Here is a 27798-nt window from a genome sequence, read left to right on the forward strand (position 1 = left end):
TGAAATATGGCATATAATCAGGTAAACAGTAAATCAGAGCTCCAAGATCAACCATGTAAAACAATGCACTAATCAAAAAATATCTGTGAAACAGGCAGAATTTGAAACATATTACAAAAACTCTTGACATGGTGCTAGGTTCAGACTACTCACAAGATATATGCAAAACTGGCACACTAGTGCACATGGATCTTTATATTTATAGCTGGTTAATCAGTCAATCTATTAACTGAATGGACCAGTTCAGGGAGCTTAACTGTGGATTCTTGCACTCCTCAACCACAAGGGGGACAGTTCATCAGCTTATGGAAAACTTGGTAAACCCTATGATTCTATAATCTTTCTCTAATGGGAAAAAAAAAAAAAAACCCTCGAAGTTCCAAACTTACACAAGTAACAGTCTGCATTTATGAAGCAGAACATAAAATTGTATGCCAATCTGGAACATACTTCATTTCAAACCTTTCAAATGCTATTAATAAAGATTTTTCATATTTTATTAGAAAGACTCCTTGTATGGGAGACAAGAAATCTTGTTTTTGTTTTAACTGTGCAACTAACTATCTGCATGATCGTGAGCAGTTTGCCTACCCATCCTAGGTATACTAAGGAAAGATTGGGTTAAATGATCTTTAATAGCTCATAAGTGTATAAAAATTTGTTATCCATGAATGAAAAACACTAAAACTAAAGTTTACCTATTTTGATAGCTATGATAATATCAAACAATTACAACTTAAAACAGGATATTCAAAAAAAGGACACAACTCTGACATCATTTTAAATATTTAAAACCTATATATTATATTTAATTTTCAGTGACAACTATATTTGCCTTGGCTATGCTAGTAGCTTAGTTTCTTTATTTGTAGTACAAAAACTTCCTTTTTCTTCCATGTTTTTTATCCAGTTGAGGTGTGGCAACCAGAATTATTTTACTGTAAATAAACTTAGTGACTGAACAAAAGGGATTTTGCAGGGGCAGGTGCACAGCAGTTAGCTGAGCTGTTTCAGTTTCAGAGGAATAAAGTAAATAATTATACTGGAATCTGTTCTACTCTGGGCATTTCGCCACACAGGAAGGGAGTATAATTCACTAGTTAAAATACTTGAACACAAAGTTAAGTACTAAAAGATTTCATTTAGATTCTAATTTCCTAATGTTATGTCTCTTAAAAGTTCAGATTTTCTAATTCTTAATTTAATTATGGAATATCCAAGTATCAGGAATTTATAATTATTTTTTGAAAGCTCAATTGTAATATTTTCTAAGAATCAGAAAACATTCAAAAAAAGATATTTGCATTCTTCTTTAACACTAACAAATTTTTCACACTCTAAAATGACAGAAAATATATAATTTTGGATAGTTCCTACATTATCAAAAATAAACAAAGTTAAGTAAATAAACTAGTTTTTGGCTGACCAACCCATGCACTCTGAGGCAATGACCTTCAAACTGTGTTAACTGTGGCTTCTGAGCTTCAGCCACACATCTGTCAAGAAAACTATCTTCTAGTCTTTCTTCTGCCACAAACTAGATTCTAACCTTTCAGGCCACAAATTCCTCATCTGTTAGATCATTTCTAATATCCTTTTTATCTTTAAGAGTCCACAAATTATGCTAACAAAATATATGTTTATAACTCATATTACTCATGGTTTAGTCATACAAAATCCAGTGAAATAATTTCAATATAGTAGGATGTGGTTTTAGACAAAAGATGCAAATATGGGGAAAACTCTACTTCTTAAGTTTTATTTTCTAGTTTTACCCAAGTGATTCAATTTTTTAAAAAGAAACAAGAACCCAGCAAGACCTATATTACTCTCCTGTTATCCATTCTTTTAGTTACTTCTAAATTTTGGATTCTATTGTCTCAATAGAAAATGGACTATGACCAGATTTCTAATATAGGAAACTCCCAGGATTATCCTATAGCTGTTCACAATAAACTGAAGGCACTTTCAGAAAAGTTAGCAAATTTCAAGGGAGCAGTTTTAAAAAACCTAACAAAACAATCTTTTTCTTTCTATGTATGACATTTTGGTCTGAGATAAAGACCAAGGCATTAATATATGTGCTTTTTTTTGTGTGATACCAAATAATTAATAAATAGGTATTTCTTTAAAAAAAAATTAAGTGTAAGCAACAAATATACAGCAGTTAAATAAATCTATAACAAAATAAATAATCCTACAAATGTGTTTCCTGGCATAATTTGGATCAATTATATAGAATTTCCTACTCTCCTTCACATTTAGTCTCGGTAAATGAAAGTAATAGATCAGAGTTCCCTTTCTAGCTCTCTAATTATATTTAAAAGTAGTAAAATAAAATGGATGAGTGTGTACTGATTTTCATGGGTATAAGTATTATGGAGCTATATTTTCTGTACAAGGTCCAAGAAATTAATTTTTTTTTGGGGGGGACTTATTATTTGCATCCAAAAATGACTGATATGATACAAAGAAAAATTTTTGTCTAAAGCAAGAGCTTTTAATCTATTTTGTGTCATGGACCCAAATCCCAATTCCAGGACAGTCTGGTAAAGCCTATGGACTCTTCAAAATACTTGAAATGTAAATAAAATACATAGAATTACAAAAGAAACCAATTCTATTGAAATACATTTATAACTCTTTTAAAGTTCAGAACATCAGTTTAAATAATTACAAAATGAGCTTAGAATATAGAGGCTTTAATACACTGGCTATTAACATTTTTGTGCTATTATAACCTAAAACTCAAGATTACACTACGAATAATAACTTGAAATAAAATATTTTTCAGAATTTGGGTCATTTATTTCTAGTTATTTGTATATGTGTGTGTGTGTGTGTGTGTATTGTATGTATATGTATACATATACACAATATATATTATCCTACTTATAATATCATAAAGAACAATTTCAAGGAATACATTCACTCCACTGAGAGTTAGATAGTTTGGTTCCATGAGGCCCATATGGAAGAGACACTGATTTATTTAGAATGAGTCTAGTTTCTTAAGTTGAATGATCATACTTCAGGGTTTTGGATGAATTCCTTAATATGTAACTTCAGGATGTATCTAAGAATATGGCCATAATATTCTCACATTCCTCAAGGTAGAAGTAAAGCTTCAGATATATTCTTTTGTGGTATAAATAAATGATAAAGACATCCATAGATTAATTAAATCTAGCAAGAGCACAAAAATATCTATTCTTGTCTTAGATATGTTTAATAATAGGAATCAAAGTTGCTATTTTATCAAAAACATATTTAGAATATAACTGCTAAAAATACTAAGAAATCAATTAATATCATTCTTATTTTAATTTTCTATTTTCTATAGATTTTAATTTTAATTTTCTATATAAGATATATAAATTTTAAAAGGTCCAGCAGACTAATTTTTTAGCCTCATACTGCTAGTGGTGTGTTGATATGATAACGAGCTATAATTCTACTTTGGGAATTCTTACAAGTTTGCTATGTTACTCTGAATTAAGAAAGAGTTTACTAAGGATTACTTGTCACCCTGAAGGCAATAGTACCCAAGATAAATAAGGCTTGTATGAATATTTTCACTGGTTATGTGTTCCAATGTCATCTATGCAATGGTGCATAAGATACTGAAAGGAAGTCCCCCCGTTTGAAATTAGATGGCCCAAAGAAGAAAATTGACAGAAACTGAAGGACAAGCTATCTATAGTTCTAAAAAAAGTACCAACATTCTTTATATAATAGTTTTATACAAAGTTATAAATACATTTGGCCCATACTACCATCCTTAAAGCACTATCAATTAACAGTGACTTCTAATTGATAAAAGAGACTTTTTTTGAAAGGATAATAAGCCTTTTAATCTCTGTGAAAATGTAAGGTTCTTCTCTACTAAATTCTCATTTCCTGACACTAAGTATACTCAGATCTCACCCATCCATAATATCCCACGTGTAACAGCAGTTCTTTAAAGCTATTATTTTTTTCTCTCTTCTCTTTCACTCCCCAAAGTGATCTGTACTTGGCCATCAGTTCCCTTTCACTGACTTCTTTTACTTGAATCCTTCAGTCCAATGAAGTTGTCTTCAAGTAAAGTCAAGTCAACATAAATCAACATTTACTAAGCCCCTTAAATTCAAGAACCTTTCCCACTTTGAAATCCACTCAAATCAGTATTTTTTATAACTACAGAATAACCACTCCTAAAATAATTCTTCTCAATTTCAGCATCAAACTCACCATTTTCTTGTCTCCTCAAATTCCCTAACCTTATATTTCCTCAACTTCCTTAACAGTCATGAGCAAAGGTCATGTTTAACAAGCAGTTCACCAGAAAAAGAAAAAGTATGTTACAACACCCTTTTAAGTTTAGTCTGCATTATTAACATTTTCTTCATCACTTTCTTAATTCCAGAAACCAACAAAATAATAAACCAAGCTATGATCTGTAGGATTTTCCACTTTTTAAGGTATAAATGCACACATTGGAAATTTCTTGCAGGCTGTTTTGAGCTATCTCCAGCTACTGAATCTTTTTCTCCTGCTTTTAAGCTATTGTGACGTACACACATAAGGATGGTTCTTCCACTAGATTTTTCCATTACCCCAAACTGTTCACTTCTCTAATTAGAAACTCTGACATTCCCCTAACTGTAACCTCCTAGTATTATATTTCCTCATATTACTCTTCTACTTGGGGGAATCTAAAATGGGACTTACTCATATTTTGTAGTTCTGGAGATTCTACATTCCCTAACCACATATCACAGTGCCCCCTATTTACTAAGTCAGTTGCAAATTTTTTTTTTCTCTTCTGCTCTGGTAGGATCCATGCAGGATACAGTCATAAATAATATAAAAATATAATGTAATAGGTATTACAACAGTCTCTCTAATTGTACCTTTATGTCTCTGCAAGGCTTAAATTTCTGGAGACCTCTACACATAAAAACCTGATTATGTTAAGCTTTTGGCAAGCACACAGGGGTAGAAAGAATAAGCAGCTGTCAGGCTTCTGAAGCTGCAAGCTCTTCAGATGGTTAAGCACCATACCACTTCTGAAAAGCAACTATTCACCTGTTATTGGGAACTAGTTAATGAAAAGATCACGTTAGATCAATTGATGAGCAAGGCACAGAACAAAAGGGCTTTATCATTAAAAAGAAATGCTCACCTGGGACTTTCCAAAGAAGCTGTGATTACGGCAAAGGGTGAGGTCTTCATTTCAAGCTCTGAACCTCTGCTTGCTCTACTAACCCAGTGGTGGTCTATCTATAAGGGCCTGGCTCATTTTTTCATTCCTTCTTTCAAGGCTTTTTCATGGCAGCATTGTAGCCTGCAGCTCAGTCCACTGGGAGAATTTCTCAAGACCCCATGCCCTAGGATAATCCTCTATTACCAGATTAGTGGTTGTTGAAGTCCAAATCCACAAATAAGTTTCAGAAGTACTTTACATTGACTTTTGAATGGTGAACATGGATCCGGCTATGTGGTCTGGGGTTTGAAGAACACAGGATCAGATAATCAGGGGATTTTTCCTCTAAGACTAGGAAGAATGGAGACACTTTGTTGATGTCTCCCATTGTACACCATTTTATTTGTGGGGTACGCTAGCATCCATCATATGCTTTGTTCAATTAAACAACCAAGTTGGAACAATTATAAAAATGGCAGAGGAGGCTCATTGTCAAGGTGGATATAGGAGTTGTGATCCTCTATGGTGCTGGGAGTGATCTCTGTAATTGCAGCCATATAGAATTCCTTATTATCCAAATGACTCTTAACCCTTCCCAGCTGGCCAATTGGTATTTTCCCTCCATTTAAAGGCAAGAATTTTGCCCCTGGCAATCTAGAACTGTAACATTAGAACCTCCCAGAACTCATGTCTATGATGAATCAATGGCACCGTTTTACAAAGAGTCAGGGTTCTCCAGATCAGCAATTCTTTGGATCCAGTTTTCAAGAAGACTTGTCCATAAAGAATGGTATGTTTTTGAATATTGTTCCACCTGACTTTCATTAGCTCTTTCTTATTCCTTCACCAGGGTCTGGACCCTTGATTCTCTAGATCAATATCCCTTTTCTCAATATTTTGAGAAAATAACTTTAATTCTAACTCCTATCTCCCTTAACTGGCAGGCTGCTTTTCCTCTGGAATAGTTTCTGCAACTCCTTCCCAGAAAGAATTTGAGGGACCAAGCATTGTTGGGAGGTGCTGTCCTTTCTAATATAATAGGGAAGATAAATGTGTGTTCACTTAAAAAAAAAAAATAGGGAATCCCCAAGCTGATGAATACTCCTTAGCGTCTGGGTGATACAAGGAATAGTTCTTATCCAGTCCCTATGGGTGCAAGTGGCAGGTTCTCTGCAAAAGTCTCTAAAGGGTTTCATCTTTTTATTGAGGCTTAAAGATTTGGGCAGATGAAGTAAGGAATACCTAATGGAGAACATCATTATCAAATGAGATTATCATTGTAACACATTTACCAGTGTTTGGCACATAGTAAGTGCTATATAAATGTTGCTGTCATTTTTTCATATTCTGGAACAGGCAATGGATAAGAGGCTTATGACTGTTTAGCTATTTTACTACAATTGATCCTGATCCAAAAAAGAGAATCTTTGACAGTGTCTGAAGTGTGCTGTGCTATGAACCTGATGTTCTGGTGTTTCTCTTATTCATCAATGATCATCTCATGTCAATTTGGCATCATTGTGATATGGGATTTTGTCTTTCTGTAGAAGGGATGCAAAAACTAGGATTTTAAATAATTAAATTAATTTTAATTAACAATTTTCCCTCTTTATCCCATTTCTTTTTTCCCCCTTTCCTTTTATTCACCCTCACCCCCAACATTGAAAAAAAGAAGAAAAATAAACCTTAGTAATAATAAATATACAGAGGCAAAATAAATTCCAATATTCACCATGTCAAAAAAAAAAGTATGCCTCATTCTTTATTCTAAGTTCACCTCTCTGTTACGATATGAGTAGCAAATTTTATCACCAGTCTTTTGGAATTGTAAAAATTTGTGATCTTCATTTTCCTCCATATTTTAGTCATTCGTCTGAGTAGTCTTTAAAATTCTGTTTTCTCTTTTGTTATCTTTTTAATATTTTTTTCTCTTTTCATTGTCTCTGCAAAGTTCATTGCAACCACAAGAGTAGGATTAACAAAAACCTTTAATTCATTTCTAAAAGATCTTTAGGATCTTACCACAAAGATATCAGAATAAATAGGATAATTTTTTTTTTTTGCCAAGGTCTCCCAATTTCCCATCATATTAGGATTGTTTGTTCACTAAAAGGCAAAAAAAAGCTATTTGCAAGACCTGATTGGCCCAGAGACCATCGATTATTCATCAATATAGCTTTGTGATCACCTAAAGTCATAAAATGCCATTGCAAGGTGATGGGAACCTTCAGTTTGATAGAGGATGTCTTAAGACCATGCAAATCATCACACTATGTCCGAAAATGATTTTTTTCTGAATAGAAACCAACAGAGGTCAATATGAGTTAAGTGCTGCAGTATCTCTAAAGGGCTGAAACTCTGAGTTGAAGCACTGAGGTCAGCAAATTTAGTCGCTAATTACCGATTGGCCAATACTCTATTAGCATATGCTTAGAAAATGGCCCTTCCCACCATTCTGTGCTAGTTTAATTTTTTGCTGTATACAGAGAATTGTGAGAAGGATTAGGGGGTGGAGTAAGACAAGCCAGAGTCACTTTCCACTTTCAGAGGATCTTGCGTCCATCCAATTCACTTCTACCCCTAAAGACCAAGAATAAAGACCAAGGACTTTTGCTTACCCTGACTCTGGCTGATTCTAAGGTATCCAAGGTGCTAACTCAGTCTTCGCAAGTATCCTTGTTGAATATCTTTTCTTTTGCAACTAAACTTCTTTATGCTAGCTTATGACCAGTAAGTGTCTTATTTCATTCCAATACTAAACTTTTACAAGGAACTTGCTTGAGCCAGGATAGGATGCCTATGACATGACTACTCATAAATTGTTTACTGAAGTTAGAGGAAATCTTATAACTATATTGATTAGATGCATTACAAATTCATGTCACCCAACATTAACCTGGCCCTTTCCATAGAAAGGCAGTCCTTTTATTTCTCCCTAATGAATTTTCTAAGTCCCTTTCCATAGAATCTCTACTGAGCTTCATCCTTCCTCTCTCTTGAAGATCTTGCAACTTAATTTCACTGGAAAAAAGGAGACCCTTTTACATAAGGTCTTTCTTCTCCCTTTTGTTACTTTCTGTAAATCATACTATTCTTTTAACTTCAGTCTCTGACAACAACTTGGTTCTTTTCCTACAAAGGTCAACTTCTCTATATAAGTATGTGATCACACCACTTCTGTTGTTATCCAGAAGATTACATCCTCAATTATCCCTTCTTTCTAGAATCTTTGACCTATTACTATTAATTGGTTCTTTCCTTAATACGCTTACTTAGCATGCCCAAATCTCTTCATCTTATTAAACCAAAACAAAACTCTACTTTAACTCTATCCCCTGCACCTCCAGCAATTACCTTATTGCATACTTTGTCAGCCAGGTTCCTAAAAATATTTATCAACACTGATGTGTCTATTCCCCTTCCCCTCTCTCCTTTGTAATCTGGTTTCTTATCTCATCACAAAATGAAATTGGGGTCTTAAAAAATTTACTAACTTGCCAAATACCTTGGTCTTTTCTGATCCTATTCTTTTTTAACCTGACATTGCTGACCTTCCTCTCTTCCTAGATCCTCACTCCTTGCTTTTTGTGATACTTACTTTTTCTTGGGTTTTCCTCTTTTTTGAACTATTCCTTCTCAAAATCCATAAAATGTTCCCTACCTATATTAGAGGATCTTAACACACTTGCCCTTTAGACATTTCAAATTGTGTGTCCCAGAGGCATCTTAAATTTAGAATTTTTAGTAAATTTAGTATCTTTCCCTCTAAATTATCCTTCTTCAAAACTGTCATATTGATGCTGAAGCTACCGTGAACTTTCCAGCCTCTCTGGTTTGTAATCTCCTAATTATTCTAAATTTCTCATTCTCTCTAATTTCACATGTCCAATCACTTGCCATTATCTTCCTACTTCTACAACTTCAACAACATTTATTGTAACTTTTGAGTCCAACTAAACTTTCCAGCCTCATTAGATATTCTTTTTACTCCTATAATATGAAATCCAGTTGAGTTAGCCTTCTTCTAGTTCCTTGCATGTGACACATCATCTTCAGTCTTGTAAAATGGAACTACTTCCTAATCTCCACCTCAGAGTCTACTGCTTTCACAATGAAGCTCAGCTCCAGTTTCTGCCTTTTCTGATTCTCCCAACCACAAGTACTCTCCTTCCAATTTACTTTATATTTAACTTCTTCATATATTTTTGTATTTATTAACTTTATATTCAGGCAGGAGATATTTTCACATGCACTTATTTTTTTCCTCCATTAGGATACAAGCAAAGTGAAAACGGAAATTATTAGATTCCTTTTTTTATATCCTCAGCAATAAGCATGGGGGCCTAACATATACAGATAATAAATACTTGCTGACTGATGACTGCCTCTATTATTACCATGATCTCCTAATTGGTCTTGACTTTAGTTTTATCACCTTTCTAATCCATTTTCCACAAAGCTTCTCCAAATAGTAATCCTAATGTACTACTCTGATTATGATACTTATTTACCCAAAAGCTCTTAATGGATTCTCATAGTCTTCCAAAAAATATAAATTCTAGAACTTAAGCTTAAAAGTTTTTTAAGGCTCAAAACTACCTTTCCAGAATCATCTCAGACCTTATATGGGAACCAAACCAGTCCATTTTAATTCCTCCCCCTGCCTGGAATGCATTCTCTAGGACCCTATCTGCAATCTGAAAGGAACAAAGCCCAAATCAGCTATCAACTCCTTGATGATGCTACTACAAGAAAAAATGATCCTCAGCTTGTCAAAGCTAACTTTTCATGAGTTTCTTCTTAGGATTTATATTACCATCTTCTGTAGTTATCCTTTTATTTTTTACCATTATTTGTATAGTTAACTTTTTCTTTTCCAGATTATTCTATAAATGACTTAAAGGATCTGTGTTAAAATATCTTTATATCAACAGCCAATAAGTACAAATTACATACATATTAAATATCTCTGCCATGGTAGTTATTAAATTAACTATTTGCTGAAGCAAATAAAGAAATCTCTGCAATTTTCTCATATTTTCTCTAAACCTTAGATCTCAGAATAGTTTGGCCTCTAATTTTAAGGAAAGAAGACAGTCTAACTGTATGCTAAATTTTTTTAAATTGTGGAATCATTTAACTTCAAGAAAGATAAGTACAATATCATTATCAGATCTGAGATGGAATAGTGAAACATTCATTAAAGGCACAGAACTTAGTTTAACATGCACTAAAATAATTAACCTCAAATTATCATTTTTCAACTATCATCTGTTCAACTCTAGATATTAGTTTGCTAAGAAAAACATATAAGATACAGTTTTTAGGGTCTTTATCAGTTTAAGAAAGGAAAAAACTAGCAGTTTATCAAAAATTACTCATTGTGGCTTTCAAGTTTAGGGATTTAATTCTTAATAGATTTGCCCGTCAAATATCCATTAGAATCTCCCTAAGATTTTTGTATTTGGAACAAGATTAGGAAAATTTAAAATTTATACTTTCCTAATTCTGCTGCAAAATATCAAGGTACTAAATTTGGAAAATTCAATTTCTCAAATCAAAACACATAGTATCTTATAATAGCAAAATACTTTTGCATAAGAGAAATAGCATTAATTCTTTCAAAGTCAACATAAAACATGACATTAAAGCAAACTTGCACAGGTTTTACAAACTATAAAACATCAGCTCACAAAATGAATATGCTTTGATTCACACAAACACAACAAATACAGCCTTTGTCTACAAGTGAGTGGATAGCCCTGGATGTCTAGGCAATGTGAAAAAAAAAATCTTTAAAAGTCTTAAAGTCACAAAATTGCCAGAGCACTGATATGAAAAACCAGCATTTCAGGTCTGCTATACAAATATTTTAGTGCATGCAAACAATATGCAATGCATAGCAAACAAAGACACCAATTACCATATATATAAATATGTGTGTTTCCTTACTTGCAGATGTATAAGTATCCTGCATGGTCAAATTCTGACTTGAACCTTGAGGAGGTCTACATTTCAGTCATCCCAATGTATTCAGGGATGTAAATACCTTATAATCAGAAAATGTGAATGGGTCAAGGAAAAAAATTTAAAGCACATCCAGAGATTAACTTTTAAATTACTAAAAAAAATTAATCTTTTAAAAAATAATTAATAAAAGAGGATGGTAAAGTACCTGCTCCTTCACAGAGGCAAGAATAGTAGTGGCTGTGGTTTCTGGTTCCATGCCTGGGTCTGTGGAGGTTTCCTGACTGGTCTGTTGCAGCCCCTCTTCCACCAAGGGGGTCTGCTCAGGAGCTGGCATTCCTCCTGCAACCAAGCAGTCAATGAGTTAACAAACACTCTTAGCTACTAGTGCTGAAGCATCACTTTAATTTAGAAATCAAGGACTGTTTCTCAAACATTTTATGGGCTTAAACACAAAATATTTTTTAAAAAATTAACATTAAAAAAAGGGCAAACAAAAGAAATTCTGATAACCAAAAACTATACCTTACCTATTAATCAAGAAAAATTCATTTATTTAATATGTATATAAATAAGAAACATGTTAATACTAAAGGGGAATTACTAAAGATAAAAAAAAGGCATTCTTTAAACATATTTTAATATCTTAAAAAAGGCAAGTGGAAAATAGTATAATATTTTATAGTACAAGATGAACAACAAAAAGGAAGAAATTTTTGTCAGTAAAATTTAAGGCAGTTCATGATTAGAAATTTTCTAATTCTCATTTTTTAAACTGAAGGTTAGCAATGTCCAACAAGTAAATTACATATAAGACAAGTTAACATATCTATTCTGTGGCATCAACCAAATAAGATGCTCACAGAATAATCAAATTGCAAAGTATATGGTTAGGGTGATAGGATGGGATGGGCGATAGGAAAGCAGAATTAAAAAAAAAAATTGTACATTATCATTAAATGTTCACTAAAGGACATTTAAGACTTTGTTCCTAGAATACAAAGAACAAAAACAAGAAAAAGAAGTTAGAATTGTCACTGGCATTTGACTTCTTCTGGACAAACATGATTTGACATACAAAGATGTAGGATGAATTATTAGAATATATTTCAGGCTCATATTTGATACTAATGATGCTAGTCTTTTAAGTTAAAGCAGGATGACTACATTTGACACCCTAAGGAACAAAAAATGTCAATCTTAACATATTACAGGTAGGAAAAACTAAATTGGCATGAATGGAAAAGAGAAAAACTTCTTAGTCCTTTCTAGTGTTAAACTCTGGAATAAGCTAAACAGAAAACGGAGATAGTCTTACATGCCTCTACAACAAGTGACAGAGCCAACAAGATTAAGTAGACTAATAAATCTTCCTACATTAAGTACTTCATACTTTTACCTACAAAAAGAGGCAAAACTCGGCTTCTTATTGTTAAACACATCTATTCCCTGTTAATTTTGCTAAAAGTACAATAATATTTCAAAAATTCAGAGCTGAAAATTAAGCTACATTCCATTATTCAGATCCATTATTCTTTAATAATATCAATGAATCAACTGTCTAATTAACTCAATGTCTGATTTTCATAAATCAATATTTATTTAACAGAAAAAGCTAACAAAAATGTTTAACTGTAACCTCAAAGTGTTGAATAAAAAGGAAGGGAAGAGTGGTTTACAGACAAATTTTATTTGTATTTTGATTAAGAAAAGGGAGTATATCTAATGGGAAATACAGCATACAAAATAGAATACAAATGTGCTTTTAAGACAGTTAAGATCTATGAAGAGAAACAATGTGAAATGGAAAAAAATTAACAATACACATCTTTAACTGACGATTGATAGAAAAAACAAGAAATATTAGTACATAAAAATAAATCAATAATTAAAAAAAATGTAAATGCCTAAAGTAAATTGTTAGGAACTAAAACAAGAAAAATTGTTAAGATTGAATTTTGAAAATTTTCATAAAAGGAATTTGAAAGGGGACTGGGAAGGAAACTTCACTGATAAAGTAATGATAATAAGCTTTGAGAATAAGCCAAAGAAAATTAATGGATAAATATAACCTTTTCCTTAAAGTATAAAAGCCAAAGAATTATGCGGTTAAGAAAAATACAGCCTTTTATTACAATACTGAATAACTTCTTTATATCTATCAAAAATCAACCATGTCCTTAAAACTGTACAAAGTTTCTTTGGTGGAGGGCTGGAAAAGGAATGTCATTTAATTACAATACAAATATAAGATATGTACAAGACGTTTCTCATCTCAATGAACAGACTGAACATTATGTAAACTGCAGAACAAGACAATAGATATACTCAAGCTAGCAGTATTAAATCAGTTCTAATAAAACACAATGTTAATAATGTCATAAATGAGTAACTAATGCAAAGATATCATATGTATAGAAGTATCAAAAAAAACTAAAAACACAAACCTTTTAATAAATATTATAATAACGTAAAACAGATTTTCACACTCAATCCAAATGTCTCATTATACATCTTAAATCCATCACTCCTTTCTTTGAATATCTTTGAATATTTGAATTTCTTTGAATAATCAGCTCTGGAATCATGGTTGCTTACCACACTGATCAGAGTTTATAAATCTTTCAAATCTGTCTTTACAATGTTATTTTACTGCACTATACACTGCATCAGTTCATATAAGTCACCCAGGTTTTTCTGACTCATCACTTTTATCATTTCTTACAGCTCAACAGCAATACTGTAATATTTTTTACGCATCCCAAAATAATGAGAATTCCTTTAAGTTTATAGTTAGTTATCACAAAAAGGTATTACGAATACTTTTTTGTATAACTGCATCTTTTTATTCTTTCGTTTCTTTGGAAATTATGCAAACGGGGCAAAGGGCAATACACAGTTCAGTAACTTTGGAGGCACAATTTAAAATTGCTTTCCCGAGTGGCTGAAAAAATTCACAGTATACTAGCATGTTTGCTTTCCCACACTTACTGTCTCTCTTGTAATCTCTGCTAATTTGATGGGGTTGAAATAGAATCTCAGATTATTTTAACTTACATTTTTCTAATATTAGTAATTTGAAACATTTTTGAAAATTAGGTTAATGATAATTTGGATTTTTTTTTCTATGAGAACTCCATATTTATATCTTTTGATCATGTATCTACTGGGAATGACTCATTTATTTGAATAACTTTTTTTTATCTTGGAAACAAGAAATGCACCAAAAATACTTTCCTCTCCTTTACCCATCCCCTTTCTAACTTTATATTGGTTTTGTTTGTATAAAATCTTTTTGATTTTGTATAATCGAAATTATTTTTTCTTCTCTTAATTTTTTCTACTTCTTGTTTGAATATAAGTTCTTCCCTTATCCACAGATCCTTAAGCAAACTTTTCCCCTTAAGGGATTCTTAACTTTTTCTTGGTTATAGACTTCTATGACAGTCTAGTAAACATAAAAATATAAAAACTTTCTTGAGATTTTTTTGAAAGCATAAAATATAGAATATTATAAAAGAAACTAATTATATTGAAAATTAACAATTATTTTAAAAATCAAATTCAGGATCTCAAGTATAAGTCACATGATCCATTTGGAGCCAATCTTTGCATATTGTGTGAAGTATTGATCTAAACCTAATTTCTGCCAAACTACATTTCAAATTCCCAAATTTATCCCACTTTTGGAGTCTTTGGCTTTACACACGCTATTAGGCTATTAGATTGAATTCCATCCATATATTCTTACTTAATCTATTCCCCTAATTGATATCTATTTTAACAAAAAATGTTGCTGTAATTTTGATGACTACTGCTTTATAGTACAATTTTAAAGTTGGTATTGCCAAGTCCCTTTCCTTTCTATTTTTTTCTTTTTTGGTAATTTTTTGTGAGATTTTTGCCATTAGCTCCTCCAGATTCATTATTTTTTTCTAGCTACATGAAAATCACACTTCAGTAATCTGATTGGCAATGCATTAAAAAAAAAAAAGCAAACTTATATAGTCATTTTTATCATATTAATTCAGTCCATGTATGAAAAATTAATATTTTTCTAATAATTTAGATCTACTTCCATAAGGCATTTTACAGCTATATTCTTATACAATACATTAAAAGTTTCGATTAGAAGATAATTAATAACTTTGGAGAGGGGAGTTTCATTTGAAATATGAAGTCAAAGGTCAGACTAGAGAGTTCAGAAATGAGAGTAAGGGAAATGAGAGTAATTGTGAATGACTTTCTCTTTTTTTCTAGGTTTGTGTTTACATGTCCCTGCCACTATTAATAACTTTTGTTTTTTGCTAATTCTTCTAAGCTTATTTCTTAACACTGGACTTTTTATTAGGGCCAGGTATACTTACTTTTGCAAATAATGGATGGACTATACTTGAGACATGTTGTGTCCTTTTGAACTCTTGCTCTGGCTTTCTTGAGTTATTGAGTGTTGTTACTGAGATATTCAGGATGATATAGTCCCTGAGATTCAGGAATAAACCTTTGCTTATATCTTTTTAATCATCTCTACTTTTATTGCCACCTTGGCTGAGATCTTGCTTATACCTCCTTTTAAAAATCTATCTAAAGCATAATAAAATGTTCTCATTTTAATGTCATGTAAATGTTCAGGATCAGCTACTATCCTCTTTTGTATGAGTTTATCATATCATTTTTCTGTCTCAAGGATTCTCTGAGTTTGTATTGAATAAGATTTCCTTCACAGTCTATTGGATAAGATTTTCTCTCTTCTCAGTTATTTATTTTCTTTCTAATTTTTCTTTCCCCCAAAATTTTACTTTATAATTCTAACTTCATTTTTCACCTCTTGCCTTGTTTTTTTCAACCATTTTTGTAATTTTTATGGTCAAGACATTTCTCCTCTTTGGTTCTCTTTGTTTCAGATGAAGTTACTCATTATGTCAGAGATTGTCCTTTTGGGTCTCCCTTGGGCTATCATAGTACTTTTTTCATTGTACATTGTATTTTGTTCTCATATTCTCCAAAATGTAGTTCCTTTTTCAGTCTGTTAACAACAGGTTTCAAGTTCAATTTTTATCAAGGAAGGGCGGGAGAGGAAAAGAGAGGAGACAGATAGGGGACTGCTACCTTGATTTGAACTCTTTCTCAAATGCCGCATTGTAAAACTGTTTGTGGCAGCCCTTTTTGTAGTGGCAAGGAATTGTAAAATGAATGGATGCCCATCAGATTGGGGAATGACTGAATAAGTTATGGTATATGAAGTAATGGAATATTATTATTCTATAAGAAATGATGAGCAAAGTGATTTTAGAAAAAAACTGCAAAGATTTACATGAACTGATGCTGAGTAAAGTGAGCAGAACCAAGAGAACACTGTCTACAGCAACAAGAAGATTTTGTGATAATTAACCAAGATGAACTTGGCTCTTCTCAAGAGGGCAATCAAGGCCTTGACTCAAAGCAATTCCTGGGATGAAAAATGACAACCACACCCTGAGAGAAAACCAAAGAATCTGACTATATATTGGAGCATAGTATTTTCACCTTTTTCTGTTTTTTCTTTCCCTTTTGGTCTGATTATTCTTTACAACATGACAAATATGGAAATATGTTTTATAAGAATTGAACATATTTAACCTATATCAGATTATTTGCTGTTCTGGGGAAGGGGGAGATAAGGAAAGGAGGAAGAAAAATTCTGAACACATAGTTTTACAAAAAATGAATGTTCAAAACTATCTTTACCTATATTTGAAAAAATAAAATGCTACTGAAAATTAAAAAATAAACTATAAAGAAAGCGTTTATTTGAATTGACAGAGTAAACTCTTTACCAAGAGCTATATACACCTTATAAAAAAAAATTGGCCCTCCAAAAATTTTATACATTTCTCACTCACATATACATATAATGGCAGATCCCATATGACAAAAATCATTGTATATCTTTAGATACTTAATTATCAGAATGAGGTAAATAAATATACTTTTTTTTGGCCAATGTACATATTTGTTTTGCTTGACTATGTATGAAAAAAGATTTTTTTAATTAAAGCTTTTTATTTGCAAAATATATATGAATGAGTAATTTTTCAACATTGATCCTTGCAAAACTTTGTATTCCAAATTTTCCCTTCCTTTCCCCTCCCCTTCCCCTAGATGGCAGGGAATATATGTTAAACATATTAAAATATATGTTAAATCCAATATATTTACACATATTTATATAGTTAACTTGCTGCACAAAAAAAAATTGGATCAAGAAGGAAAAAAAAACGGAGAAAGAAAACAAAATGCAAGCAAACAGTTAACAGAAGGAACAAAAATATTATGTCCACACTCAGTTCCCACAGTCCTTTCTCTAGGTATTGATAGTTCTTTTCATTACAAGACTACTGGAACTGATCTGAATCATCTCATTGTTGGAAAGAACCCCATTCATCATTATTGATCATCATATAATCTTGTTATTCCTGTGTTCAATGATCTCCTGGTTCTGATAATTTCACTTAGCATCAGTTCATGTAAGTCTCCCCAGGCTTCTCTGAAATCATCCTGCTGATTGTTTCTTATAGAACAATAATAAAGAATTCTTTCTTTCTTTTCCTTCCTTCCTTTCTTTTTCCAGTAAAGATGGAGAGGTAGATGGCAGAAAAAAAAATTTGATACCCCCAAATTTTTTAAGTCTTTAACAGATAAAACCAAAAAAAAAATTTTGTTCAATACCTTTATTATTAGTAAGGCCAAGTAAAAATAGAAATGTATCCATCAACATATAAGAATTTACTTTCTATTACATGTTAGCATTCTATTCTGCTAATTACTAAAGTAGTACATCACTGCCCTGGAAGATATCCTATAAAAAAACCAAATAAAAGATATTTCCTAAAGATGATAAAATTCTGCAGATAGATGCTATTCCTTTGCAGAGTATCAATTTTATCGAACCATGTAATACTACAGAATCTCTTCACTGAAATCCATGAGTACTAAAAAAACCCCTAAGAATTCATCTTGAAAAGCCAAATGGATTGATATGCAATATTCAGCATATGTGTAAATAATGTATTATAATAATATTATAAGTGGGGTTTTATATCAGGAAGCTTGTATACTATCCAGTTTCACAGATATACAACAATGAGGTCAGCAGAGCAGCTCTGAAGACTTCCAGTTTGTTAGTCCATCTAATACCTTTTTTTCTCTCACACTTTCTCAAACACTGGGCTAGCTCTGACAATGTGTACATCAACATCATTATTACTGTGTATAATCCTAGAAAGTATACTTATATACTAAGTTATCTAAATTATATAAGTTCATTTATCTTGGCAGCACCCAAAACTTCTTCATTTGCTGTACTTGATGGTTCCATATATGAATGGTGTGGTGCTGACTGATGGAGTACTTGTTGTCTTAGTGTTAATTGTTAAACTAAAATTAGCACATGCAGAAGAGAATTGAGCATATTTTTCAGCATCTCAGCTCCAGAGACTGCACTAACAATCACCTTACAACACCCCCTCCCACCCCAAAACAACAACAACAACAACACCCATGTACCAACATTCTCCTCCATTTTAGTTTTGGCTTGTAGTCTTTTTAAGTTGAAGAATTTACCATCCATGTGGTAGCTGATCTTGATACCATGCTCATCCCCATTGAAGGCATTTGACAACATGGCTGAAAACATATTATCTTGCCAATAATGACTAAAAGATACACCCCCCTACTCTCTTCATTCCTCCCTTCCCTTTTCTTCTCCCCCCACCCCAGTCCCATGATTGTCACAGAACAATCTACTATCTTTACACTTAGAGATGATCAATGAAGGAATCCTCGAACTCTTGGGGAATAACCACCTCATCAAATAATCCAGAAAATTCCAGTCAGTTTCTATATAAGCAATGGAGGACTTCCCCTCACCCCCTTCCAGGCCCCCCATATTTTAAATCTCAGCTGGAAGAGAATCAATATCAGTTGCTTTGTCACATGAAACTAACCTAATGGCATTCAAAACTACTTCTTCAGCTGGAACTTCTGGTAAGGTGGGATGGACTTCAGACTGAGATACGGATTAGTGATCCTCTGTTGAGAACACAATGGAAGCATTCAGCCTATTTCTTTAGGATCATATGCTTATCACTAATCAACATGGCTGTATCAGCACTAAGGCTGGGGAGTGACTATTTTTTTAAAATTTGAATTTAGAAATTTTAGAATTTTGTAACTAAAAACATAGGAAACAATGCTTGAATGTTAAAAGAAAATATTTAAAAGTGTTAAATGGCAGGCTAATAACAAAAATGGAACAATATTTCAAATATTAAAGGATAAATAGTTATAAAAAAATTAGTTTAAAACAGAGGTCCTCAAACTTTTTAAATAGGGGCCAGTTCACTGTCCCTCAGACTGTTGGAGGGCTGGACTATAGTAAAAACAAAAACTTTTGTTTTGTGAGCCTTTAAATAAAGAAACTTCATAACTCTGGGTGAGGGGGATAATCGTCCTCAGCTGCTGTATCTGGCCTGTGGGCCATAGTTTGAGGACCCCTGGTTTAAAAGATGATAGAAGATAAATTAAAACCAATAAAAAATTTTGTATTCTCTATAATAAAACATTTACTAAATGTTTGTCACTATACAGTAAAGATGAAGTTGTTTTATTTTTCATAAAGCTGGAAACTTTACAGAGAATGAAAGAAGTAAATACAAGGAAACTAGAATGTGCTTGAAAAGTAAAAAAAAAAAAAAATCTTAGAACCATATGGAATCTATTCCAACATTTGAGAAGTAGCAAATATAACTCAGTTATATTTTAAAATCTGTTAGAAATAGAAGCATTACCAAAATTAGTTTAGGACGCACACCAATCTCAGGATTTGGCATAGGAAAAGCCAAAATGTATAGTTTCTTAAAATATTGTCAGCAAGGATTTATTTGAAAAGATACAAATTTAAATGCATAATAAAGACTCTGAATAAAAAAGTAACTAAGTTATTTATATACATAGTATAGCTAAAGTTTTGTTGTAGCTTTAAGCTATAAAGCTTAAACACAAAGTAGGACTTTCTGAGACTTTCTCAATTAATTACCTATTAAAATTAAAACAACTACAACAAAGTTTTATTTGGCATGGCCTTGATTCTAATTAATGATTGATTCTACCAATAGCATAAGTCAAAAGTATGCAATTAGAGCTTTCTATGTGTCAAGCATCAAGCTAACTAAATGCTAACAATAGAGTCAAAAACACAGTTAGGTTCTACTGGGAAAAGAACATATAAAGCAACTGTGTAAATAGCATAAATACAATAATTTACTATATTTCAATGATTTTCATTACAACAAAATATATCTGACTAATTTTAGAAGGGTTTAATTATGTAAACAAGATCTATCATCAGCAAAGCACCATCAACTTCAGAACCTCATACCTAAAAACGAATGGCATTTTATATAGTTTGGACTTGATTTGAAAAGCAAAAGGGAAAACCAATAGTTGTAGTAGTCCTAGAAGATGGCTCCTAAATCTCTACTTCAAATTCTATCCAACATGCCTGTGGAACTGCATTTTCAATTTCCCATTAAGAATACATGAAGGGTCAGCTATGTGGCACAGTGGATGGAGCACCAGCCCTGAAGTCAGGAGGACTTGAGTTCAAATCTGGTCTCAAACACTTAACATTTCCTGGCTGTGTGACCCAGGGCAAGTCACTTAACCCCAATTGCCTCAGCAAAAAAACAAAAACAAAAACAAAAACAAAAACAAAAACAAACAAACAAAAAAAAAACATGTAAGTCAAGTAAGTAGAGATGAGGGAGAACACTCCAATATTAGGAGACAGAGACTATGCCCAGAGTCCAGAAATGGAGTATCTTGTTCTGGCGACATCTAAAAGATCAGTTTCACTGGGTCGACAAATTAGGAAGAAAGGTGAAAGACTAAAAAAGCATGAAGAGGCTAAATTATGAAGGCTTTTGAACACTCAACATAGCATTGTTTTTAAACCTGGAGGAAATAGGAAGCCACTTGAGTTTACTAAGTACAGGGATAATATGACCAGACCTGTGCTTTTGGAAAATCACTTTTGCGGCTGAATGGATTGAAGTAGTAAGAGACCTGAAGCAGGTTATTGCAATAAACAAGGCATAGTGATGTCTTGAGGTGATGAACCTCTGCACTAGAGTGACAGCAGTGTCAAAAGACAGAAGGATACATGTTCAAGAAATGTGGCAAAGGTGAAATTGGGTCTTGGCAAGGTTTGGGAGAAGAGGGAGAATGACAGATGGCGAGGGTCTGGGAGAAATGGTTAGATTAGTAGAACCAGGAGAGAATAATGTCCTGAAAACCTAGAGGAAAAAAGAATACTGAGGGGCAGAATGAGATCAACAGTGTCAAAGGCTGCAGAGACATCAAAAGTAATCAAGATTGAGAAAAGATCATGAGATGTGGCAATTGAGAGAACATTTCTAACTTTGGAAAGAGAAATTCTGTTGGAATGATAAGGTTGGAAACCAGATTATAAGGCATTATTAAAAGATAATGAGAAAGAAATGGAGGCACTTATTAAAGTCTTTTTGAGGAGTTTAACTGCAAAGGGCCAAAGTGAGGATGGCAGGATCAAGTGAGGTTTTTTTTGGAGAGATAGGAGCCTAATATTCTCAGTCTTACTCTTGAAACCCTTTGCTATCACTTGAAAGATCTCTTTGAGAAGCCTTTCTGAATTTCCAGTGTTGTTTTTCTTTACTCTTTCCAAAGAAGCCTTTTAATTTTAATAATAAATTAAATTTACTTATCTGTGAACATGTATGACATCAAAAGAAAGCTCCTTGAGAGAAAAAACTCATTTATTTAGGACATTTTATTACCAATAAGACTTAGGCATAATGCCAGAGATAGAAGTAAGTGTTTAACAAATGCTTATTGATTAAAACAGGGAAAAGATTGCTTTGGCTCAACCATTAGCAATTTCAAAAAAGAAACTCTTCAGTGTTGTGTTATATTGTTTTGGCATTAAGAAATTGTATGAAACTAATCAGCTGTTTAAATAAAAGTAAACTTGCTTTTCCAACATTTTGTAAAGTTAGATTCTATTAACTCTAAGGTTATCAAGATTAATGAAATCATTGTCAGAACACATAAGAAAAATGAAAAAAACATGGTAAGTTATAAGTGACATAGAAAATAAGTTTTAAGAACTGCTTTATCATCAATAGATGTTGCATGCTTGAGCAGTGAAAAGCAGTTTTTAAGGCTGTTTGTTAAAAAAAACAAACAAACAAACAAAAAAAACGGTTCCCTGTTGTGTTAGATACCAGATACTCTTCTCCAAAATATAGTTTCTCTTTTTGGGGAGTAGGGTATGAGGTGGGATGGGTGGAAGATAGATGAGGGAAGGGGAAGTGGCAGGAAATACATTGTTTTATTCTGATGGAGATACACCAACCTTTTCTACATTATTCTCAATCTAATCAGAGACAGCATCATGGATCTTCCAAAAAAGTAATCATAGATTCCTATAGTGTGGAGAATTGTGCTTTTTGAACTCTTTAATACACAGAACAAAATTATGTTTAACAAATGCCTTTCGGGAGATGGAAAGTATTCTAGTATAAAAGAAATAACTCAGAGTCTGGAATTACAGTCCCAAACTCTGCTTTCAACTAGCCTTGACTTTAAACAAGCCACTAATTACAACTCAAGTTTCCTTACCTGAAAATAGAAATACTTATTTTACCAACCAAAAAGGGTTTACATAAACATAAAATGAGAAAATAAATATGAAAGTATGAGGAATTTGAAGTCATACAAAATTAAGATAATAATCATATTGTGAATGAGGATAACATCCAACTTATTTTTGTGACATTTCAGTCCCTGGGCAATGTCACAAATATCAGATCATTGGCTTATTGTTTAGGCATTACAGATGATGACAAATATAATTATTATGAAAGTGGTGGCTTGTGTAAGAAAACAGCAGCTTCTGCAGCTTGTATGTTTAGATGTTATCAGTAAGATATCTATTTTAAACAATATGGGATGTACAAAGGATAAGAGACCAAAAGCAAAAGCACCCAAATTTGCTTAAGAACAATTATGAGTAGCATAACTGAGTGGTGGTTTATGGAAAGCAAAAAAAAAAAAAAAAAAAAAAGTATATTTTGACTGACCTGTGATCTGTTCTTATCTATATATGTCTATAATCTTCATAAAAGAACACCCCATCATGTTTGAGGCCTTCCTCTGATTCTACAATATAAATATCTCTTGAATTAGATTGGCTTTTATTAATATATTATAAATCAGAGATGTCACACTTGCTATCCTTAAAATTTCCAAATATGTCCAAACAGACTGAAATGTAATTAGGCAATGTTTCACAGGATAAATAAAAATACAATAGTCATTGTTGATTTGTTTTTCTAATATGTGACCATCAGAGATCCATTTCAAATTTGGCACTATCACCATAGGCAATAGTGCATCTCTTGAACTATACATCATTCTGGTGACATTACCTGGAACATACTTTCTTCCTTAAAATAAAACCAAAAGAGGATACAATAATAAGAATAAGATTATTTTACTTTGGGCAAGTTCAGTGCACTTGGATAGTAGAAAAGTTATAAACAAAAAATGAAGGCATATAGAAGACACTACATGAAAGCCTTTTATCTAATACCAATGTCACTCTAAATCCAAAGTCCATATATTTTATGTGTCAAATGTCAACATTAAAATTTGAGTTAGGTAATTTGCTAAGTGGCATGTTAGATAAAGTTCTCTAATCAGTTGTTTTTCACTTGTATCTGACTCCAATTTGGAGTATTCGTGGTAAAGATGCTACAGTGTGGTTTGTCATTTCCTTTTCCAGCTCATTTTACAGATGAGGAAATTGAGGCAAACAGGATTAGGTAGCTAAATTGTGTCTGAGGCCAAATTGTAAGTATTCCTGACTTCAGGCCTGGCACTCTATGCTTGCACCACCCAGCTGCCCTTGGGAGCTCTCTACATGAATGAATTTTCAGGTCTTAAATAGATGTTTTTAAAAAATTGTTTCATTATATTATGGTATTTATAGCAACAGATTACATTTATTTATATACAGTTTTGGAGTTGACAAAACTACTTTTTCTCACTCGGATGTAGGACAGTATAGTAGAAATGGTGCTGAACTTAGACTTTGAGGGGATCTGTGTACACATACTACCTCCAATATTTACTAGCTTTATGGCTGAAGGGATTTGAATTTTTTGACCTCTCTGAGCTTTAGGTATTCAAAAAAAAGAGTGATAGTAATATCCATAGAATGAATCTTGAAGAATTGTTTTGAGAACAAATAATAATGAAGAAGCCATCAGATAAAATTTGACTGTCAATTATATTCTTACCTGTCTGACTTTGGGCAAGTCCTTTTACCTTTTGGAACCCTATTTTCCTTATCTGTGAAACAAAAAACGTTGTAATTGATGACCTCTACTAACAATATCCTTTCAAACTAAATTTATTTGTATAAAATACTTTCAAATATTTAAAGACCCATACAAATAAAATTTAATGTTACTGTTAAAATCTCATGTTTTAATTCATCTAACACCCCAAAATCCCCAAAGCTTTATGAAGCAGGTAATGCTTAAACATCCATTATCTGCAATTTACAAATAGCTAGATGAGCCAAGGTATGACAGTCTCACAATTAGTACTCTTTCTTACTCCTCCTTGTAAATTTCTCAAGGTCAAACCTTTTGAATAATATAATTGTAGTATGAAAAAGCAATTTGGAATTTTTGAGTTAAGAGGAACACAATTTAATGTCAGATAAAGTTATAAATCTTTTTTTTGGAGGGGATATGAGGTACATTTAATAAAGATCAGCTACAAAGAAAAAAATTAAGCCCTGCCTTGTAGAAGGATGGATGGGGGTGAAGGGAACAATGAGCATAGGATAGGCAGACTTGACAAGGGCTTTTAAATAACCTCCTCTCTGGAAGGTCTCATATAAAGACTGGAAGAACATATCACAGGAAATCAAGAGGGGAATTTCTGTTCAAGTAATCATTGGACCAAGATAAATAAGGTTATATAGTAATTCTGAGATTCTCTTTATTTCTGAGACAAATCTTACCAATACTGAACAGTTTGAGTAGCTAAGGATAAATTGTTTCTGAATATTAAAATTGTACTTATTAGCAGTTTAATTTCAGAAAAAATTTTAGAGCAATAATAATTTAGTGGCAAGTACATTTATACATTATCTTAAGACCTGATACTGAATTTGATGCATGCTAAGAGCTTAATTCCATAACATCTCGCAATTACAAGTCTGTAATTCAAAATCTTGTTATTATTAACATCTAATATATCGCCTATAACTGATATAGTTTCCTATGTTTTTCACAACCCAATCATTCTTTTAATATTTCTTTTGTCATTCTATCATTTTGAGTTGTACAATGAGGACTATAAAACTATGCAACCATGAACTTAATGACTGGGAAACATATTATTCTGAATCAACTTTTATACTACAATCCCTTAATTTCCAGTTTGGTTTGAAGGATAAAATTATAGCATGAAAATATTTTTAAAAGAATTATACACTACATGTACTGGATTAAATATAGTCCCAGGTGAATATAAAATTTTATTTTAATACCAACACAGAAAATACTATAACATTTAAATAAAAAAAAAAATCAATATTTCAAATGCAAATTTAAAATATCAGTCACTTTTCTTTATGTGTGGTTTTCAGTTATGGCTTCAAAGTACCCTCACTTATTAATGAATATTGAGGTCTTTTCCATCCTTTTCTCTCGAGTCTCTCATGTATATGTGTATGTATAAGAAATGTTTTTTCAACTCAAATCTAACTTCACTTAGATTTACCAGAATAAATGTTTTCTTAAATATAAATATAAAAAAAAGTATGTGAAAGCACAAAAGTTTGTGTAGAACTAAACAAATAAACAAGTCATTTAATTTCTGTGTGAAATGGAGATACCACCACCCACCTCCCAGGGTTGTAGTGAAAATCAAAAAAAGATAACAATTGTAAAGTGCTAAGCTCAGTGCCTCACAAATAGGAGAGTAACAACAATGAATTTGTATCCCATATGTATTTCTACCTCTTCTTAAAACACAGCTCCCCAAATCTTATTGCCAATAATTCGACTACTTCTCATCTCATTTTATCTATTCTATCTTAATTGCTACTAAACATTTACCCTCCTCACCATTTAATTACTATTCTCTAAATATATGCCCTCTCTCATTAAAGTACCTTCACTCATTTTACTTCCATTACTAGAAATTTATTCCCTTCCTCATTCCCAGAGCAGAAGGTAAAGGACTATATTTTGAAGTTCTGTATCTCTTAAGTGCTTAGTACTATGTTCTAAACAAAGTGGGGATTCACAGATTTATTGATTGATGCAAACTGTACCATATTAAGTCAAGGAAAATGGGAAATGGAACCAAAACAACTTATGTATCCCTACTGAAAAAATGCCACTGGTCTGCTCAAACTTCAAAGTAAACTATTTTTAGCAATCTGCTTCTTTAAAAGATGTCTTTGTTCACTTGCTGGCACTGAAAATGGTATGAAGCTCACATTTCATTTTCATTCCTCCTATTTTAGATAGTTGTTCCATTTTATGTGAAAGCTATTAAAATTATTAATCTTCCAATTAAAATAATAGTAACAACATCTATCTTTCATATAGCATGAGGCTCAACAAATATTTCCTTATTTGATACTGACAATCCTAGGAGGCAGATGCTTTTATTTCCATCTGACAAAAACTAAAGTAGACAAAAGTTGTGACTTGCCCAAAGAGCCATTAAGTGTCACAAGCCAAGGATTCTAGACTCTAAACTCAATACAGCAAAATCTACTTAAAAAAAAAAAGTCTTTGTTCTTTGTGAGCTCACAATTTAACTCCTTGCATAGGTAAATATAGAAAGAGATAAATATTGAATTTAGGGGTAAGAAAGGAATAGAATGTAATCAGGAAAGGTCTGTAAAGTATGACTTGAATGAGGTATTCTGAACTATGAAAATAAAAAAGTAATGCCTTCCAGGCATGGAGAATAGACAAAACACAGGTGTAGAGATGCAAAATATAGGTGCCAAGTGTCATATGTAAGGAATTGTAATTAGGATAATTTAATCGGACTGTCCTGTGCATTGAGAGGAGTATGTTGCAATAGGCTAGATAGAAAGGCAGTTTGGGGCAAGATAGTGAAGAAATTTAAATGCAAAACTGACTATATTTTATTTGAAGGGTAATGTGGAATCATTGCCGTTTTTATTTACTAGATTGTTTGTTTTTGAAAGAATAGTGATATAGACAGACCTGCAAATTAGAAAAATCACTTTGGCAGTGAACAGAGTAGAGCAGAAAAAGACTTGGTCTAAGGAGACCAGTCCTTGAGAATAATACAGATGATTGATGATATTCCAGATGAATTTTGTTATTATTTTTTTTAACTCTTGACCTAAATTGGTGGCTATTGGAGCAGAGGTAAGGGATAATTTTCAAAAGATGTCCTGGAATTGAAAAGACAAAATTTGATAACCAAGTGAGTATATGTATTGAATAATAAGAATGTTACTGAGCTTGCAAGGTGATAGAGCAAGGATGGTGGATACT

General features: G+C 32.3%; 1 protein-coding gene across 9 annotated transcripts in view; it reads right to left on the bottom strand.

Annotated features, from left to right (window-relative positions):
- The window catches only part of PKP4 (plakophilin 4), a 220850-nt gene that overhangs the window by 127751 nt on the left and 65301 nt on the right, over positions 1-27798 (bottom strand). For 7 of the 9 annotated variants that reach the window (XM_051986337.1, XM_051986338.1, XM_051986336.1 and 4 more), the window contains exon 2: positions 11364-11497. In XM_051986337.1, the coding sequence (XP_051842297.1) occupies positions 11364-11492 (129 nt within the window). In that variant the 5' untranslated portion in view covers positions 11493-11497. Of the gene's footprint in view, positions 1-11140; positions 11238-11363; positions 11498-27798 lie in introns of those variants that run through there. The other 2 variants (XM_051986339.1, XM_051986342.1) reach the window with 2 other exon arrangements.

This window comes from Antechinus flavipes, chromosome 3 (genome assembly GCF_016432865.1).
Source record: "Antechinus flavipes isolate AdamAnt ecotype Samford, QLD, Australia chromosome 3, AdamAnt_v2, whole genome shotgun sequence".
NCBI lineage: Eukaryota > Metazoa > Chordata > Mammalia > Dasyuromorphia > Dasyuridae > Antechinus > Antechinus flavipes.